This window comes from Pempheris klunzingeri, chromosome 12, assembly GCF_042242105.1.
Source record: "Pempheris klunzingeri isolate RE-2024b chromosome 12, fPemKlu1.hap1, whole genome shotgun sequence".
In the NCBI taxonomy this organism is placed as follows: Eukaryota; Metazoa; Chordata; class Actinopteri; order Acropomatiformes; family Pempheridae; genus Pempheris; species Pempheris klunzingeri.
In genome coordinates, this window is record NC_092023.1 from 14,411,119 (window position 1) to 14,431,726 (window position 20,608).

Below are 20,608 nucleotides of genomic sequence, written 5' to 3' on the forward strand. Positions count from 1 at the left end.
AGCCAGTCCTCGTGCTGTAAACGGCAGCGGAGGTTGTTTTTTCAAGAGGTTTAATACGGACATTACTTACATAGGCAACCAGGACATAGGAAGGAAGTCAAGGTGGATGGATGGGTTGAACACAGGACTTTCATCCAGACGGCCACTATTTGTGTCTTGTGTGAGATCAAACACTGATTTCACCAGAGTCACTTCCATCTGTTCTGTATCCACCTTATTTTAACCAAACCATCATCTTTTCCTAAACGACACCATTTAGTTTTGGTACCTAAACCTAACCAAACTGTGACCGTATCTTGCTTGCTTGTGGAGGATCCCCGTCTGTCCTATAGATGGCGCTGAAAACACTCATATGTTGTCTTGGTTGTTCTTAGAAATCAACCTATTCTTTCGTTTCGGTGTTCTGACATGTAGGTTTGTACCACAGAGACTTGATGTTGTTAAGCAAACCGTTATTTAGTGGCTGTTCTCTACATCGGACTGATTTACAGCCCTTGAATCTACCCAGGAATTTAACAAGTCAGCCTCAAATCTATGGAAGTCACAACATTGGGGGTGTTGGGAACTTTTTGACCCCTCAAGCAACCTCAGTTTTACCTGTGGGCTGAGTCACAGATTTATTGACTGAAACTGCCTGCTGACTTGTCACTGTTTGTGATCATTTTGACTATATAACCCGTCTGTGTTTCAACCGCTTTAGCCCCACTGGATACAGGTGTTCAACCATCTGATTGATCAGTGGATTTGAATATAAAGCACAAAAAATGATTGCATCTTCACAGCAGCATGTTTTCATCATTATCAACACAAACACAATAGATCCTCTAAAATATGAACTGTACATTGTGTGCTTTGTTTGTATATTGTACTGTTGCGTAATGGTTACCTGACAGGAGCACAACAAATTACACTTTTCAAAAATCATTAGGTGATTACTACTATCAATGGTAATTTAAACTTGTTGGACATTACCTGTATTGTATATTTATTATTTCACTTCATTAACGTCACTATTGCTTTTTTTTTTTTAACCTGTTTTGGTCTGTTCTGTGTCTTAAATGCTGTCACACGTGGCCAGCTTATAAAAATACAGAGGCACTGTTGTTTATACTGCATGTTGGATATAGAAGCAGTGTTGTTTTCAATGCATGAAGGATATAATTAGAGAAACACCTTAGTCCTGCCGTGCTCACCAGGTTTGACTTCAATTTGTGCAGCAATTATCAGTGATGTCACCTTATGTTGTCTGGAAAGTTGACACCTGCTGCTGATTATTAGTCACCCTAACATGACTATAAACTACTGTTGTCACTGCTTGAACAGGTCTTTTTCACAGCAGACATTTTGATTTTTCATCATAGGAAAAGCACAGTATAAATGTAGTGTAACGTTAATGATGCCTCTGTTCTATTCAGGTGTCCCTGTAAACTGTAACAGTTTGATAGTGAGCCAGGATGACACTGAAGCAACTAAATGGAATTCAGCCATCATTCGTTTTTTAAAATTATTTTCGCTGGTGCCTTTCCTACTGTGACATGTAAAAATAAAATAAAAATAAAAAATAACCCATTGCTGGTGCATCAAGCTCTGGAATATGACGTAATGATGTTGAGTAGGAAAAGTCTCATCAACACTGGTTGAATGACACTGTACAGATTTGAATTTCTCGTCTGCCGTGCAGTTTGAGGGGCTCACAACGTCTGACACAATCATCACCCAAAGGCCCTTCACATTTCTACTTTGGGCCTGGACAAGAGAAAGCTCCGATGGATGACAGGCAGACATCAACGCAGTTAGAAAAGTCAGCTGCTGAGAAATGCTGGATAGTTTTAAAAAAAAAAGGGGCACTCTGGAATTTAAAAACAATCCTACCCTATTCCCATGGCAAATGTCCAACTTGGGCCAGGGGCTGATGGGAAAATTCCCAGAGAGGTCATCTGAATACATCAGGAATGTTTGGGAACTGCTACACTGAAGAGTTTTCTGTTTTCATTTCCCTCTGTAGCATCCATGTTTACACCACAACCCTGCTGTATGTGCAAAAAGGCTCTCCAGCTTCTTTTAGTTCGTAAATGATTGTGTCCATTATGGTGAATGGTAAATCATCACTGAAGGCAGGCAGGTGTTTTATATTTGACAGCCGATGAAATCGCCTGCTAGAATAAACAACACTAAGGTGAAATGACAATTTATGTGGAAAATAAAAAATGAGAGAAAAAAAAAATAATGATTTGACTTGACTTTATAACTGTTCCTAGGAAACTATCAAATTAAATTGGACACTGAAATGACTAATGGAAATTCTGAGATGGTAATTTGAATGAAAGGTCAAAATGAAAAACCTGACATGGAATATGGCAACGGTTCAATTTAAAATGACAACAGAAATGGAAACAGATAAAGACATAATAAAAATGAAAATGGAGCAGGAACTACATGGAAGAACCAACTTGAAAGTTATCATGGAAAAGCAAAACAAAAATGCTCCGAAGAATAAGGCTCCAATACGACTCATTTTAGAATTGACAATATCAAACAAATGTTGGTGAAATTTAACACGTGACGAAGTGTCACCTGTGCTGCAGCCACCACAAACACCTGCTGGTGTGTCAGAACAACAATCAGTGGACAACTGTGTCCTCTTATGGCCAAACATATAACTACAGCATTACAATGACCACACAGGACTAAACAACGAACCAAGTATACCAAGGATAAGTGTGTGCATGTGTGTGTTTTTTCCTCACTGCTTCACTTTTTCAAACACATTTTCAAAGTTGAGATTAAAATTATGTTTATCTCAGTTTGAGGTTGGGATAAAACTCAGAGGGTGGGTTCTTGGAGGTTCTCCCCTGGAAACATCCCCCTGCTGCCTGCAGCCAAAACCACAGCACACACAAAGGTCAGAGGGAACTAAAGCAGTCAAGTTGTGGACAGCTTAAACAATGAGCCATAAGCCTCAGAAACCCAAGGGGAGCTGTAGATTCAGGGGTCTTTCTCCTGTAGGCTCACAACTATGAGCGACCTCTTTCACATTTGAGACACTGTTTTTAAAAAAAAATATGGATTATACCTGCTGTAAGGTTAGAGCTGGGAGAGATGGGAAGGAATTATGTCAATAAGAAAAACCTCATTAAGCCTCACATGACCTCAGATATACTCAGTATAGTGAGGTCACAGCTACGCCCCTCCTCCATCAACACACACACACACACACACACACACACACACACCTGTTTGTCATCCATAATCCTCTATTTGGGTCACATGTCAGCTGTATTCATATCTCAAAAGGGGAGACCCTCGTTTAGAGCTGTTTATATGTGTGTGTGTGTGTGTGTGTGTGTGTGTGTGTGCGCGATGTTATGCCAGCCTCTATAAATGTCACCATAAGTTACAAACACACTGTACGTGCTATTTTTTTTTTAACGTTAACTTTGTTATGTCTGATATAACACGTCATATCAAACCTGGGCCACACAAACACACTCTCACCTGTGACGCACCGTGTGGTTATGGCTGATTTTCCAGTTAATACTATACACATAATAATGTAATGGGGAATGCAGGTTTCTCTCTTGCCAATCACACTGACAGAGCCGAGCTCCCTCCCTCAACGTAAACACGCCTTACAGCGTTTAAAACCTCACTGTTACTGGTATAATTTTCTAATCAGTGCACTTACAACACCACATAATAAGCGTTTTTGTCCTTGTACACACACATTTTATTGTGAGGCACTCATTCGGACCACCAGGGATCACTACATTTCCATAAACCGACACATAACTACTGCAGAGATGTTTGCAGTGATGTCTTCTCCACCCTCCTCCTCCATTTTAATTATCCACATAAAACTATTCCCTGTTCCTCGTTCTCATGCTCCCCTTTGTCCCCCAGGAACTTGTAAAATCTTTCATAGTTTAGGGCTCCTCCCAGCAGGAAAAAATACCTGCACCAAGTAATGATCTGTCTTCATCTTTAATTCCCTTAAAACAAATTGCACATTCTCACTAATGCTATCACTGCTATAATGTGGCCCTGTTTCTTGTGCTGAGGTTATGAAGTCTCCTTTGTTGTTGCATTGTTACTTTTTCGTGTTGTGCTTTCCATTAGTTAGTTTGCTAGCTGTTCTTGCAGGTGTATGGTCGGGATCTCCTTGTAAAGCAAGATTATTCATCGCAAGGGTTGATTCACCTGCATTTCAGGAGAGCATCAGGTAGAGGAGGACGTTGAGAATAAAAATATGGGTATTCATGGGTAGGGGCGCCTGGAGACAAGGAGAAGGAGACAGGGAGAGTGGGTGGGTCAACTTTGACTGAAGGGTAATAGTCAGTCAGAGGTTGCTGTTCATCCTTAGCATGTCTTCCTGCCTTCTAGTCTGCCTGTCTAGCTGTGCTTGGTTCACCTGTTCTCCAGGTTGTCTGCCTTCCATCACTACCTTTATGGCAGCTCTCTGTTGTTCTTTTGTCTTTCGTTACAAAAGCGTCAGTTACAAAATGCATTTTGTTGTGTAATACCACACTTTGACCACCAGGTGTTACTAAATCCCCATGAATCTGTCCTCGAGGTGTTTCTTTAAATGCTTCATGTCACACAAAGATACCAGAGACCACTGGAGGAAAAGGACTTTTAAAAGTAGTGTGATCATCAGAGCTACACTGTGGCTTCCTCCATATGAAAACATGTAGAGTAACTGCAGGGTTATTAATTTAGAGTGTAATTAGGAGGAACAGAGAAATCCCCAGCAGCTGTTCATCTTAATTATAGTTTTCCGCAAACTAGATCCTCATATAATTTCCTGGGTTTACAGCCTAGCAGCACAAACAAATATACTCAGCCGTGTGCAGGCAGAGTGTTTGAAGACAGATCCAGTCACGTCTCTGCTGCTAACTGAGCTTTGACCGAGGGGAGGAAACGTGACAGGGTACAGGGCCTGAGCTGCCCTCTGTTCCTAGAAAGATTACATATGCATATATATATATACACACACGCCTATATGGTTGCATATATATACTTAAGTCTTAAGTCCAACTCTCATAAACAAATTCACTTTCAAGGCTCATGGTATAGATCTGCTCCTGGCTTTTTAAACAGGAAACAATTGAGTCTCCAAACTGTTCAAACTGTAATTAGAGGATCAGATGTGCCTCAACACACTGAAAGAAATCTCACAATCAAAAAAATGCCAGACGCAGGACCAGCTAGTCTAAAGTTTAACATACCCTGGTTTAACCAAAAAAGTGAGGACACTAAAGGACAAATGGTCGTCTTGTAAATCATCAAGATGGACCTCAGTTAATGGCTCTAATTTGATAAGAATTTAGGGTAAATGTCCCCTAAAAAAATCTGTTAGACTTCAACACAGCTGCAGAGAGGCGATTGTAGAATTTGTAGAACTGGTCTGGTTTTGACTGAAGGAAATCATAGGAGATAGTAAACTAGATTTTTACCTGCTTTATTTTTATATATTCTTTCAGCTTATGTGTCATTTCACATATGTAAAGTATATTCAGCATTTGGTTGCCTCGATCTAAATTGGAGTCTCTGTTAAACCTCAGCAGCTACTTCCATGAAAACTTGTAATATCAGAATCACGATTTAGTGCAACAATAAACACCTTGAAATGAAGACAACCATCAACATTACCATTTCTGGATGTTTTCTTTTAATTGATCCTTCATCCATCCGGTCCACAACTACACAACATAGCTATCACATTTTTAATATTGTTTATGTGCATAATGTACATTCCTGTGTACACCGACAGCAAGCAGCCCCATCAAAATATTCTACAGATGTCAGTCAGATTACAGTAAAATAAATTAAAACCATACTCTCCCAGGCCTGTGAAACCAGGTAAATAACAAACGCTTCCTTCACTCCAGATGGTTTTTCTACTTAATTACAGTAGATTCGCAACATTGTTAGGCATGGTGATTGTATGCCAGCTGATTTCACACTGTACGGATCTCAGCATTGTGGTGGTTTTAAAAAGGCATTAACATATAATCATACCCCACAATTCTCAGCTGTAATGAGGCAGATAATAGTGTCACACTTAGCACAATTTAAAAAAAAACTCGTACCGAGTCTGAGGACAGGCAGGGGGTAAAAACAGGAACTGAGAGGGGCTGCTTCAGTAACCTAACAGATCTGGCTGTGTCATTTTGTCAGGCTGCAAAATGTTCAGTCTGTGAAATCTAAGGAGCATTCATGGGGAGTGGAAGTTTCTGACCGCCAATATGTAGAGATAGAAAAGGGGGAGTGCAGAAAATTCTGGACACTGCATCACCCCTTCTGAGGTTAGAAACTCCAGCTGCCGTTAAAAGTTGGTGGTGGATTGTGAGTCAGTACCAGTAAACCACCAAAAATCCCAACGTTCCACTCTGTACCACTCTGATGTGACTGAAAGTAATAACTTTTTTTTAGCAGTTATAATTTTCAAAAAATGAGGTTGATGGCGGATGGCTCTGCTAGCAGAAAGTACCACACAATGTTGTCATGGAAAACAGATAACCTATCATGACTAGGAGTTTTAGATAATGTGATTAGTCTTTTCCTTGTCATTAGAGTCAAAGGATAGATTCACAAAAAAAAAAAGAAAACCTGATTGTAGTTTTATGTTTAGTCACTTGAACAGCCACTCGCACCCCGACCTTAAAGTGACACTTGCTGTAAACTCACTAGTACCCACAAGTGCCACTTTTTTTTTTTTTTTAAAACCCTGGACAACATAAATTAGCATTATGTACAACTGACTAAACATAAAACCATATGTTTAGTTTGTGCAAGCCTAAAAATAAACAAAAATATACTGTAAAGTTACATTAAATATTTAGATGTTTAGCTCATGATGTTGCCGATTTAAGGTATGCAACGACGTCCTGGCGCTCTCCCTTCTTTTTAATGCCAGCGAAGATCATTTTGGTTCCAGGAATGTACTTCTTGGGGTTCTCCAGGTACTCCATCAAGGTGTCCTCCCCCCACACAATACCTGTGCCAAGACACACGATCAGCGATTAGACCGATGACCAGTCATGAAAGGAGGATGACTTATTTAATCAAAGCAACTATAACAAGAAAAATAAGTTTCACCAATAGGCAATCTTTTAAACCTTAAGTCCAAACTGCTAATGTAACTAGTGCTAAATAAATTATAGACTAAACTAAAGTACTGATTAATAATTAAGGTTACACTGCTATCAAAAGCAAAGATGTGTCTCAAATGTGAATATTTGCTGCTTTATTTCTGTTTTCTCACAGTGTAATGGAATATCTTTGGGGCTTATGCTGTTTGACTTAAATGAATGAATGAATGTGTCACCTGGGACAGACTTTTAGAAAAGTACTGAACAGATTAAATCCAATAATGGCAGGAATCGTTAAAATCACTCAAATGATACTTTCAAATATATCTAACATACTGTAAGTAATTCACATACATTCATTGTTTGCCATCTTGAATCATTCGTGTGTTCTTGAAATATACAGTGACTCATTCTGAAGACATTTGCAAATGGTTAAAGAATTGTTACGGCCATGGTACACCAGATTCTCTCTTCTGTGTAGTTGTCATTATTACACAGAAAATGTCAAATATCTTTACGTCAGATTCAGACGCCGCCTTCATGTGACTGATCCATATCCAAAGGAGAGCCACGGTCTCCTGAAACCACTAGTGAACTGACCTTTACTCTTGTTGGCATCCGTGTATGAGTAGCCCTCTGCCTGGCCGGTCTTGCGGCCGAACAGACCCCAGAGGTTGGGGCCCACCTTGTGCTTGCCCCCGTCCTCTACTGTGTGGCACTGAGCACACTTCTGGACGAAAGACTTCTTTCCTTTGGCAATGTCTCCCATAGTCAGCTGGAGAGACACAGAGCAGGCAAATAAGACAGAAAGAAAGCAAGTGTCATTAGTGTAATTAATCCTGATCTGTCCAAACTCTAATAATAATAATATTAATGATGGGTGTGAACTGCCCATCTTCTATTCATAGATCCTGGTTATGACAGGAAGCTCATTCGCTGCACCAATATGACCGCCGCCATCTTGAGAAGGTCGTTTAAGGAGACAACTTTCTCTGCACTTGTAGCACGACTTTCCCGTGTTTACTTGCACCCGGCTAAGGTCACTTCAAGGAAAACCTGTACAGGCCACCCTTTAAAAACCAGGTTAGCCTAGCTTCCACTTAACACAGTTATAACGCGGTTAATAGTGTCCCAGTCTTCCGAGCGACGGCAGCCTCCGCTCGGGTTACCTCACTAGAAACGCTGCCAAAGTTATCAAGTAAACCAGATATCCCGCTATGAGGGTATAGCTTTAATATATCGATCAGGAGCCAATGAGTTTTAAACAGCCAGCATTAACGTACTTAGCTAAAAGGTGCGTAAAGGATACGTGACATTGTGGCAGAGGGCTGGCAGGTGTTACGCCAAAGTGTGTTTCCGTGCTTGTATTATCCTGGAATTACTGACGGGAACAGCTTTGCCATGCATGAGCAACAAGCTTATTAACTTTCACCACTGAGTTGTAGTTAATTCTGTTGTTGGTTGAGATAAATGCTTAACGGCACCAGCAAACATTTAACATATCAAATTTCTTTCACCGGCTGTGCTGTCCTTATGTGATCCCAGTGTGCACCCACGGCAGCCAAGACCTGGACTGTCAGCTGGCCGGAGGTGGCGCTACTTTCTAAGAAAAGCTATTAATTACAGACATATTTGACCATCTAGTAATTTATGACTTATTATCATACTTGTATACCATCTATCGGTGATTTTCTTATTCTAACGTTATATTTTCTGGACCAAAGGGCGAACAAAGACCTTGAGTGTTGTGCCATTTGGAGTAAAACAGAAGGTAAAGCTAGCATAAGTACCAAAGCCCAGTCAGCCTCTAATATGGCGGGTTACCTCACATCCTTCTCATAAAGCATCAAGGACACACACAGCTGTGTCCCCCTCCATACTGTAAGTGTGCTCCCATGCACACACACATATAACAGTCTTTTGATGTAATGCTACTGCTAGCTTGGCCTGGCTAGTTGGGTTTTTGTCTGGGAAGTGTCAGGCTGCTCAGGCTGTCAAGGATGCTTCAATGTCGGCGTCCGAGCAGTTCAGTATTAGCTAACACTCTCACCGTATCTAGGACGTCTGGCGATCATAAATACACATCTACCCAATAATTAAACAGTCCGACATAATATCTGCCGCATCCCTCTTGAATCACGGGCTAGGCTGATTAAACCTAATTCACGCAAAGAGAGCAACTGTACTATTCACCAACATGGGCGCTAACGCTAGCTAGACAGGACCGTTAGAGCAAACACCTCCTTTCTTTCTCTTTTAAATAATAAATCCACAATCCCCGCTCAGCAGGAAGCATAAAAGATTACCTTTTGATTAAAATATGCCGGGTTAGAGCCACTCCAGGGTGGGTTTGAGCTGCTTCAGTGGGCCGACAAGCGGTTTCTGGCGGTCGTAAAGAAGGTCACTGTACTTTAGAGGCACCGGCTTTTGACGTCATCACCCAATCACGTGCCGCGCGAGTCGTGACGTGACGCTTCAATCCGGCCCAGTTCCATTTTGTTTTATTAATTTTTTATTTCAGAAGCAGACGCTTCCTTACCCAATTTTACATATTTACATGATCTTGTCTTTTACATTTTCATTTGAAAATCGTATCTTTTTTGTAATGAAATACTTATGATGAAATTCTTAATTATAACTTACGTAGGAAATTAGTTAAGGAGCCAAGGAAGGAAGCGACAATGGTGCCTCTATCTTGCCGTATTCTCCAGCTGCCATTGTGGCGGACGGCACCTGCTGATGTAACCTTATAAGGCAATACATAAGTACATTAATGTGTATATTTCTTCACTGTAATCAGACAAACTGAGGTGTATATAATTTTAGCTATACAGAAACTTAAGTAGATCGATCATATTCCAGCTCCTCGAATTTGGTAATATGGACAAACTCAAAATATCCTCATATTTTTCTGCTTTATTCAAAGTAAAATGTCTTGAGTATAGATGATCGCATGTTCAGATATCTAAGCTACTCTGAGAATATGATAAGAGTTACGAACAGGATGACATGACATATTTTGTATCATATTATAATTTAGAACTGTAGCACTTACCTGTAACTAACCTTTTAATGACAAGAAGACAAGCCAACATTTAACTAGTCTATATCACGCAGTCTGACATGCCTCTCAGCTCTATCTTTTACTTATAACAGTGAAATAATACGTCAGTAATAGTAACATAAAGTTTTTGCATAAAGAGCCTCTCTAGAGTAGATTTCATAAAGTTTTTCACACTAAAAGACAAATGCAAGACATGACATATAGACAAAATACATAGTAATACATTGAATTTAATGCAACTAACTGAAGGCAAGTCTAAATAGGAGGGTCTGTTACTGTTTTTTGAAGGTGACCGCTGTGTCCTCAGACTAAAGGGAGACTTTGTCTCCATAGTTTTAACTCTAGTCTAGGAGTTCAATTGAGGTGATCTGGTAGGCCACGTCCTTCCTCCACACTGTCTGACACCTCTGTCTGTCACTACAGAGTGGACTACGGACTGTGCCTCAGACCCTTTCACGCTGTCACTCTCATTTCTCCTGATGCAATCTCAGACAGTTGGCAAAGTCCACATAGCTCAACATAATGTTCCTGTTTGGTGCATGTATAAAAGCTCATGCTGCCAGAATGAATCTGTGCAACCTCTACAATAAGCCATCATAATCTAAACGGTGGTTCTCAAACTTACTTAACACTTGTCAGCATGCGTAATCACACTCAACAACACACATACTCACACGCACACACATGCGCGGCATTTGGTGGCACAGATATAGATCACATAGCTCACCTCAACCGGACAAACAAGTCACAAGACTGTGATGCCATGTAATCAGCTGAGAGCCTTACATATGTGGTGCATGTTACGCTGGTCAGTGTCATAATATGCTCTATTATTATCATTATTATTATAAGCATTCCGGTGAGTTTATTATTAAATACATTTACACAAGTACTATATTTAAGTACTAATTTGAGGTACTTCTCATGTCACTTTCTGCATTTAGTTTTACATTTAGATTTTTTAAGATATGCTTTTTTCTTGCACACAAACCCTATGAAAAAGCACAACTACAGCTGAAATGCTCAGTAGATTAATTGATTGACAGAAAATGAATTAGCAACTAGCCTAGTTGAAAATCATTTAACTCATCATTTATCTATCTATCTATCTATCTATCTATCTATCTATCTATCTATCTATCTATCTATCTATCTATCTATCTATCTATCTATCTATCTATCTATCTAACAGCACTGAGTACTTTTACTTTTTAATACTTTGATGATACTTATATACTTAACGTTTTCAATGCAGGGCTTTTCCTTATAGCTATAATGCAGTATTTTTACACTACGGTTTAAGTAAAAGATGTGAATACTTCTTCCACCACAGGTGAGTTACAAAAGCCTTTTTGTAACTAAGAACAAGAGCTTGTGCTTTACACACCCTGCACACTAGGCGGCAGCACACGTTCACTGCTCTTCCGGTTTGTCACTGGCAGTTCTGATGATAGCTTCAAAGCTGTGGGAATTAATACGATCAATTTACTACCCTTCGCTAACAAGATAACAGTCAACACGTTTAAAGATTAAGTCACACGACTGATGGAAATGTTTTCTCACGATTCTACCCCTTCAGTGTACCACCTGCTACAGGCCCCAAACTTATAGTCACTTTTATCCAAATCATCTAATATTGGGGTTGTTTTTGACCAAAGTGGGGAACAGTGTCTGAATTTATGCAGGCCTTATATGATTATGTCAAAAAATTAGTTATCAAAAACCAAGGTCTGCCACGGTCTCGACTGGTTAGTTTGTATTGTGTGGTGTTTTAAATTGATAGTTTGGATCCAACACAGTATATGTGTAAAACAAATTAAAAAAAAGGGGGTAGAATTGCTGTTTGTGTCTGCAAAAATACACAAATAAATGAATGAATGATTGAATTAATTAAATTATGAATGCAGTAGCCGTCTTTTGATCTACTTGTAACTGCTGTTCAGTTGCCCAAAGCTACGGTGAAGGCTCCGAGGAGCACCTGAAGGCAGCACCAACGGCTGCTGGCATTGTGTGGAGCAGGGCGCAAAGATGGAGGAATATCCCACCAAACAAGTAGCCGAAAACCTCGATGACCCTCCTAACAGCCGGCTTTTCGCCGTCACAAGTCGGTCCATAACCGAAGATGAGCTTCGGGATAGTTTCTCTGTGTTTGGGGACATCCAGGGGGTTTGGGTTGTCAAAGATAAGCAGACAAAGGAGTCTAAAGGAATCTGCTATGTGAAGTTTGCCAGGTCCTCGCAGGCCTGCCTGGCCATGGAGGAAATGCACGGAAAAGTGCTGATGGAGGGGACTAAACCCATTAAGGTAAGGTTATCAATTCGGCTAGTTGTGCTAATTAGCATAACCAATGCACTTTGTCGTTAACCTAATGATACGTTACGTCCGGTTAGCAGCTTACTAGCATGCTACACAACGGGCGGTAACGGTAGCAACATGGAGAGCGACATACGTGTTAAAGGGATAACTGACTTGTCCGCTTTTTAAAGTCCACATTTTCTTACTCTCCCCCAATAGTTTCCAGCAATGCACACAGCTCATGTAGTATCTGCTGAGGTCTGGAGATAAACTCCTCTGACACCGTCATGCCTCAGTTCCCTTCAAAGTGCCCCTGCTAAAGAAACAGTTAATAGGAAAAGACGCATTTTGGTTCTTCTTGACCAACCAGGACATTTTAGAAAGCTTTTGGCAGCACAGACAGTTGAATTTTCATTCATCTAAACCATGGCACATTCAGACCAAAAGTATCAGCACGACTAGATACCCCGAAAAGACTCGGAGAAATTTAGATTTAAAATTCAGGGGAACTGACCCTTTAAGTTAGTGCCGTTGGAGGTTGTCATTAACAGGCAAAACGTGTCATCCTCTGTGTTATGTTTAGGGACATACATGTTGTTTACATGTTGGAAATCCAGCTGGGATCACGCATTGTCTTCTAACTGCAAATATATTTTTAAAATCGATGCGTTTGTGTGTATCTTGTTCTAGATTCCTTAATGCTGCAGGTGGAACCAATTACTTATTTCTTTTCCTTTTGTGCTTGATTGTGTAGGTGTTCATTGCCCAGTCACGTTCTTCAACAAGACACAGAGACGTTGAGGATGAAGAGCTGACGAGGATCTTTGTCATGATCCCCAAGACCTTCTCAGAAGAGGACCTTAAAAACACTTTCAAAGTAAGTGCACCCACTTTTCACTCCTGCTTTATTAACCATGTTAATTCCTATTGCATATGTATTAAAGAATAACATTGAAAACCTGGGCTCTATTTTTTTTTGGCGTGTAAGATCCCTTTTATTTAACCAGAAACAGCTGTGATATTGCTCAAGAATTCACTAACAGAAACTGCAATTTTACCATGCAGCTTTGGTATTTTAAAGGGTTCATTTGAATCCAACACAGCATTTGTGTAACCCACAATAACACAAACAAACTAGCTGATGGAGGCGGTTGTAGACCAACAACTTCTGTGGTCTGTGAGGTAAACCTACTGGGTTTGTTAATGGAGTCTGGTGGCTTTGAAAAGAGTTCCTGGGTAAATAAAAAGGACCTTGCAGGTCTCTCTCTGTAGGGATCTTCTCTGCAATGCTGTCACATACTCCAAATAACAACTGAGCCTGTCGCTGGCAAAAACAAGCACTTTTAGTGGATGTATTTGACAGATGTGGTTCCCTCAAATGATTACAGTACAGCCATTGTGGCCTGTCTGTGGCTGCTGGCTGAAGCAATAGACTCGACTACTTCACAGTCATCCACCAATCAATCATTTAAAAAAAAGGAAAAATAAGGCCTCGGTGTTGTCCTTTGACTAAAACTGGTGGACTCTATGTATTTTTATATTTAATTTTAATTTGATTAAATCGTAACATCTTAAATATGAATACAAATATATATACTGGTTATAACTGCTGTCTCACATTATATGTGAATGGACATTAAATTATGTGTAATCGCCATATAACCAATTTTGAAGGAAGAATACAAATCCTTTTGTCCCCTGGTTGTTGCATCTGTCTGTCTGTCTCTCTTTCAGGAGTATGGTGATATTGAGTATTGTGTGATCATCAAGAATAAGACCACAGGGGAAAGTAAAGGACTGGGCTATGTGAGATACTACAAACCTTCCCAAGCTGCCGTCGCTATAGAGAACTGTGACAAAAGTAAGATTTTGTCAACATCTTTTTAATTTCTCTTTATTTGTGGTAGAAGCAGCAGTAGAGTACTCAGAGAGTACTGAATGACAAAACTTTTACATCCCTGAACGTTCATGATTGAACTTATACAGTTAACAGAATATCTAGTATGTTTACAGACAGTCTCAGTGTCCAGAACGTTTGTGTGAACTGTGTGGACATTTCTTGTCATTCAGAACTGTGACAGTAATGATGATGGTGTTATTAGGTTACAGGGCCATCCTGGCTGAACCTCGCACCAAGGCGACAGCGTCAGAAGATTACTCCGGGGGAGCGTCCAGAGGTGATTACATGGGCAATGCTGGGGACTCCATGAACCAGTATGCTTACCCTATGGGTATGTAGTTATTTAACAACCTAAATCGATGTTTCTTTTCCGTTATATCTGGTTTAGGGTGATTCCTGTCTTTTGTTTCTGCTGTCAAATGACATTATAATCAATGGCACTGGAAGACATTATTACATCATTATTTAGGTTTATTAATATTATCACAACTTGATTATTAACATTTTATGACGCACATTTGATGTGCAGTGGGACTGTTCAGCATAAGTAATCAGTATTTAAAGTTACCCTGTAGAGTTTTTTTCCCCTTTAGTGGAGCTGTGGGGCAGTGTTTGTATAAATTGGCCCCTGTTCTCCTACTAGTGGTTTTACATTATTCTACTGACCTAAAGGTGGCGGCAACGCACCAGGAAATGCAGCAATACAACAGCACAGGCTGGGTAGATGATGCTAGCATGTAACCATAGATAGAAACAACGCAACTTTTTTTAGAGTGGGTTATACACTCTATTGGTGAGCGCAAGAATTTGTAATGAGTTATGTACTGTCACTATCACTTAAAGCAGACATCAAAACAAAGATGGGAGAGTGAGAAGCTGTGCGAGTAACAACAACAGAGCCAGGAGCATTGTTGTTACATTAGATGTCTTCCAGCTTGCTGTTTTTTTTTTTTGTGTGTGTGCTCCTCATTTAAATCAATCCAGCATTCAGAATTGTAGATTTTGTGAAGAACATTAATAAATCAAATGTTTGTGTACATTTTGATCAGAAAGATGGTTAAATTCAATATGTGAATGAGGAGACTGTAATGAGGATTCAGTGTGTTTCAGTTTTTTGTTCACCCTTCTTGAAGTTCTGTGATGTGAATACATTTAGGACCCCTTTACTGCAGTTGTCTCTGACCTGTTATTGACCCTGGCGTCCTGTACTTCCTCTACAGCTGACCCTGGCAACTACCAGGTGATGGACTACCGCTCCGGTGACTTCACACGGTGCCTGATGGTGTCAACGCGGGCCGCACTGACCCAGGAGCAGATTTTTGCTCTGTTTGACCTCGTTCCTGGCATGGAATACTGTGAGCTGCAGAGAGACGCCTATGGGATGAGCAAAGGTTAGTGATTAAAGCCAAAATATGGGTGCTACTCATCTGGGCACTGTAACGCCGTCTTTGTTGGAATATTCTAAAAAAATGACAAATGTGTAATCCAATTTTTGAGACATGGTGAACATTTTCAGTTATCTCAAAAAAGAAAAGACTTTGCTGAGCTTTCTGTTGGAGTGCTGACTTCCTAGTTCTCCACCTGTTGAATTTCCAGAAGGCCACTAAGGCTCTATGGAAGTCAATGACCATCACCAGTTTTTAATCTGACATTTTTTTAGTCTGGCCAACACAGTAAAACCAAATGGTATGTGAATGTAAAATATGAAGTGAATAAAAGCAGCAAATCCTCATTTGATAAACTTGAATTGACATGATTTTACCTGATGTATATTGATTTTCAGTTGAGTGCACTATGATTGATCTTTACCATGTCATAACTTGAGTACAGTTTCCTGAGAGGTCAAACATTTTGGGGGGGCAAAAGTATTTAAAAAGCAATTTCCTTCATTTTAATTAAGCTAGGGTCAAGTCCCCCAGACTGTTCCTCCAGTTGGAGACTATCTTGTCTGTCTTGTCTGTCTGTAGCAGAGCTCAGCCATCTCCTGTGACCTTGGCTGTGACAGTAATGCACCGTCACTCCTTATCCGGAGTGTGCCAGCCTCCCCAAAACAATCAGACAGCTGAACTCTGCTCCAGAGGCAGAAGCAGGCCTTTCCAACTTTAGGTTACAATTCGGCCCAACCAATTTGACCCAACCATGACTCAGTGAGGCTCACATGATTCCTCCCAGATTCCAAAATTCCTACACAAACATAAAGTTGCTTCCTATGTTTCATGTGCCCTTAGGTCATGCTTTGATTCGCTACAGTAATCTTGGATCAGCCGTTTACGCCAAAGAAAAGCTGAATGGCTTTGAATATCCACCTGGCAACAGACTGGCAGTAAATTTTGTTGACGATGGAGAGGACCGCAGCAGGTACACACACATACACACACACACATGCATGTACTATATATACATAATACACAAAACAGCATACACTTAATGTGTGTCTGCCCAAGTGTCACAGTTAATAGAGGCATGGAGAAGAAATGGTATTCAAAATTAATATATCCATTAATTAAAACATGGGCACCAAAATGCCACTGATAATTAACAGTAACCTTCTGTGCATGTCGTCTTGGTCACGCATTATTTGTTGTTAAATATTCATGGGTGAATGTGACTATTACCCCCTGTGGGCCATAGTGACCGAGGAGTTGTTTTCCTCTGCACCCTGACGAAGAACAAAAGGAACAAGCAGTCTTTATGTAGTAAACAATAAGTACGTAAACCGAAGCAGAGAGAGTTGTTGGCACCACACACTTATGGCATCAAACCTCATGTGAACGACTGTGTTAACAAAAAAATTAAACAACCAATGTTGTTCTTATTTGCAACACAAGCATTGAGGAAAAGTATCCAAGGGCTTAAAGCCAAAAGGCTTAAAATAACCATAAAAATAATCTTAGAGACACAAAATAAGGATGCAAAGTCGTTTTCATTAAGCTAGCATGTTCCCAGTACTGTAGTCACCAGATTTATGACGTCCGTGATTTAGTGTCTGCATGTCTGTCTGCATCCAGCAACTTCATCTGCATGAACCATTTGTAGTTCAGCTTGAAACAGCCCGCATGCTTGTTTTCGTGCGTAGCCCTGTAGGTCGGATGGCCATGCAGTTTGTCGCCGCCCAGATGATGTCCGCAGTGTGGAATGGACCCTCCACCAGCCAAGTGATGAAACCTCCTGTGAGTACATTAAATCAAAGCCCAGTTTACAAAGTATCATGCCACGCTGCTCTTTATCTCTCCCGAGTTATTTTGTCACTTTTGCAATCGTCACTGTTTTCTGCTTGCACGAGCCACACGCGCATTAATCCTCTCAAGATGTTTTGTTGAAGAAAAGGAGATTTTCTGTACGCTGTTTTTGTATTTTCGACATTTATTGAACCAGTGCTGTAGGGATCAATAAAAAAAAAAAATAAATAAATTAAAAAAATAATAATCTTCATTTGGAAAACTGCCACAATTTTAAAATCATTTCATGTTAAATTATTCTACATTTCCCTTGCTCAGGCATCACAGTAGAGACAAAATTTAATAACCTGCGTAACTTTAGAAAACAATTCACCCTGTAAATAACAATTCAAGGTTAATTACTGTTCTGGATAATTATTCCTCCAGGCCTCCTCCTGCCACCTAATAGCATTTTACAGATTAAATAATTACTTAAATAATTAGCAGTTACACAAGATTGAGCACTCCTAACCTGAAAACTGCTGTTCAGAAAGACGACATAATATTTGACCCATTGGTTTTAAACATTTTGGTTTAAAAAAAAAAAAAAAAAATCACTCACTGATCCTGGGTGTGTTTGTCGGTATCTTCCAGGGCTTCTCTGCTGTCTCACAGATGTCCCGGATTCAGACAGACGTCAACCTGCCGCCCCTCAAGAAGCTCGCCCCACCTGACAGCAAGTCGAAGGAGCGCTTATTTGTTGTGTTTAGCCCTTCCCCGCTGCCGCCCGACGTGCTGGAGGATGTTTTCTGGTAAATTTCCCATGTGTTGACTCACAGTTTTACTTAACTGTAACATTGTAAATACTCATTTTGTCTGAAAGTCACAAAATTCTTAAAACAGTGTGAAAATAATGGCCCATTAGCCTCAAGGTCAAAGCTTCAGTTGATCACAATTCTTGGCTTAGTGGCTTTAAATGACTCTGGGTGAGAGTGAAGCTATATGCTCTCAGTTGACAGTGAGATGTTGTAATTAAAATGATGACAAGACAGACAAGACATCAACAAATGCTTTACAATTATATGTTTTTCTCACACTGTGACTCTCTCTGTCTGTGTCTTGTAGTCGCTTTGGTTCTCTTATTGAGGTCCATTTGGTTCCTGGGAGGAAGGTTGGATACATGAAGTATGCAGACAAACAGGTGAGAGTCTGAACTGATGCAGGATAAGGTCTGGAGTAATGAAAGAAGTGACGTGTTGTGTTATTCTGTATTTCAGTGCGGAGTACGTCTCCCTTAGTGACATTTTCCCTCTTCTTCCCCCTGGATGTTCACCCCTGCCTCTCTCTCAGTGTGCGGATGAGGCCATGGCAGCGCTCCACGGTCGGGTCGTCAACGGAGTGAAGATGAAGGTGATGCTGGCCGATCCTCCCAGAGAGGAATCTCATAAACGTCCTCGTACCTACTAGGACCACCAGACAGAAGTGACCGGTAAGTGCCAAGTTTCAGTATGATTAAATGGCCAATCTGGTACCAAAGTATTTTGTATTTTGGTAACAATGTGTTTCTTATAGTAAATATAATCACTGTAAGGCCTGTTTCATCCTGACATTTTTGTTTAGGAAAATATGAAGTCACATTTCTGAAATACAACACCAGTGTGTGACTCAGTGTCACATACTTTACGTGGACGTGCTAACCAACCACCAAGTAAAGTGTGTATGTTAGTGTTTGAGATGTAGTGCATATGGCACTAAGTAATTTCAGGGTCGGCTTGGAGACGAAGCAACCACCATTATTCTGCTTTCATGCCAGACAGTTGTGATGCCATTTCAGTAAACAAAATACAAAATACTTTGTACTTAATACACAGTCTAAAATATTTTTACCTCCCAGTGAAGATGCTTCATTTGCAAACAGTAGAGTGTGTGTTTTTTTTTTGCCAAAGCTTTTTGCCATTAGTAAGGAAAGCAAGATATCAACACGTTTCTGATGACAGCTGAGTTGTTTCTCTCCATGTGAATAACACTGCAGCTTCTTGTTCCCTAGGCGACTGTTGTCATGACACAATGACACCTGACCTGACAGACCGACCAACCGACATCGAGACCTTCTCCCGACCTCTGACACGACCTTTGACACCAGTCTGACCTTACTTCTGGTCAGTGACTCACTGAGTACACAGTAGTATCCACTACTAAAATGGAGTCTTAATCATATACACTCTGTGAACAGATACTACAATGTCTGTATGTGTAGCTTGTGGTCAGTGTCATGCTTTTATGCTTTTTTTATCTACATAATTTCCACCTTGACACTGATGGACTAATGTACCACAGCAGTAGCACACCGTGGTTAGTGAGGTGATTGTAGTTTAGGTGGTTGGCAGCATTTTCTTCTTGGTGAAATTGTGGGCAGGAGGCTGCCGTCTGTCGATCAGCATTTTGTAAAGCTGGATCCAGACAGTTTTGTTTTTCAGATCTGTTCCTTCCTTTTTTCTCTCATGCTATTTCCTGTAACCACATGTTGAGCTCAGTTTACTGTAAACTGTTTTCTTCTTTTTTTTTTGTCTCGATAAAAATAAAGAGAATTTGAAAGGCCCACTCAGCCTGTCTCGTGTCTTCTTTTGCAGCTTGTTGGACAACTGGACAGTTAATTGTTTTCATAACCTTTTTATTATGTTAATTCTATTTGCCATTTTGCTGCTTCACTTAAATCTCTTGTTGGATTTCTTTCATGTGCCTGTTTTGCTAATTCTTCAGTGGATTGAAAATCAAGTATAGGAGAGGGAAACCCATAGACTGTATAAAGGGGAGCATAAGTTATGAAGAGTTTATCAGAGGCATACCAAGTCTTTGCCACGCCACTGTCAGCTGAGAGCACATTAATGTTTTTTCAGTTGAGAGAAATCTAGGTTAAATTCTCTGTGGGGCAAGAGGACGGACTGTGGACGTAAGACTACAAACAAAAAGATGTTTTCTGAATCTGCTGGTGGTTTAATTCTTCAGCTGCTCAACAAGTCTCCCTTGGTAAGTATGAACATGAGACATGTGGTAGGTTGTCTTATAAAGCTGAATTAGTTCATCACTGTAATAAAGACAG

The 20,608-nt window shown here is 40.3% G+C and overlaps 2 protein-coding genes across 3 annotated transcripts; one reads left to right on the forward strand and one right to left on the reverse strand.

Moving 5' to 3' along the window:
* Positions 1 to 5,645: 5,645 nt before the first annotated feature.
* LOC139211136 (cytochrome c) lies at positions 5,646 to 9,506 on the reverse strand. Its single transcript, XM_070841407.1, has 3 exons — positions 9,398 to 9,506; positions 7,692 to 7,866; positions 5,646 to 6,997 (listed from the first exon to the last, which is right to left on the reverse strand). The coding sequence occupies exons 2-3, from the start codon at positions 7,858 to 7,860 to the stop codon at positions 6,852 to 6,854; spliced, it is 315 nt and encodes a 104-aa protein (XP_070697508.1). The 5' UTR covers positions 7,861 to 7,866; positions 9,398 to 9,506; the 3' UTR covers positions 5,646 to 6,851.
* A 2,668-nt stretch (positions 9,507 to 12,174) lies between these two features.
* On the forward strand, positions 12,175 to 20,101 carry rbm45 (RNA binding motif protein 45). Of its 2 annotated transcripts, none has more exons than XM_070840838.1 (11): positions 12,175 to 12,459; positions 13,205 to 13,327; positions 14,185 to 14,311; positions 14,553 to 14,681; positions 15,571 to 15,741; positions 16,579 to 16,708; positions 17,427 to 17,520; positions 18,163 to 18,320; positions 18,634 to 18,709; positions 18,859 to 18,997; positions 19,556 to 20,101. In XM_070840838.1, the coding sequence occupies exons 1-10, from the start codon at positions 12,184 to 12,186 to the stop codon at positions 18,973 to 18,975; spliced, it is 1,401 nt and encodes a 466-aa protein (XP_070696939.1). In that variant the 5' UTR covers positions 12,175 to 12,183; the 3' UTR covers positions 18,976 to 18,997; positions 19,556 to 20,101. The 2 variants fall into 2 exon arrangements, with proteins under 2 accessions (XP_070696939.1, XP_070696940.1); XM_070840839.1 differs by having other exon boundaries at positions 17,427 to 17,505.
* Positions 20,102 to 20,608: the final 507 nt, after the last annotated feature.

Coding starts and splice junctions, on each gene's coding strand:
- LOC139211136 (XM_070841407.1), bottom strand. CDS start 7,860: ATGGGAGACATTGCCAAAGGAAAGAAGTCTTTCGTCCAGAAGTGTGCT. Junction 6,998..7,691: donor GGATGCCAACAAGAGTAAAG/GTCAGTTCACTA, acceptor GTCTTGGCACAG/GTATTGTGTGGGGGGAGGAC.
- rbm45 (XM_070840838.1), top strand. CDS start 12,184: ATGGAGGAATATCCCACCAAACAAGTAGCCGAAAACCTCGATGACCCT. Junction 13,328..14,184: donor ACCTTAAAAACACTTTCAAA/GTAAGTGCACCC, acceptor TCTCTCTTTCAG/GAGTATGGTGATATTGAGTA. Junction 18,710..18,858: donor TGAAGTATGCAGACAAACAG/GTGAGAGTCTGA, acceptor CCTCTCTCTCAG/TGTGCGGATGAGGCCATGGC.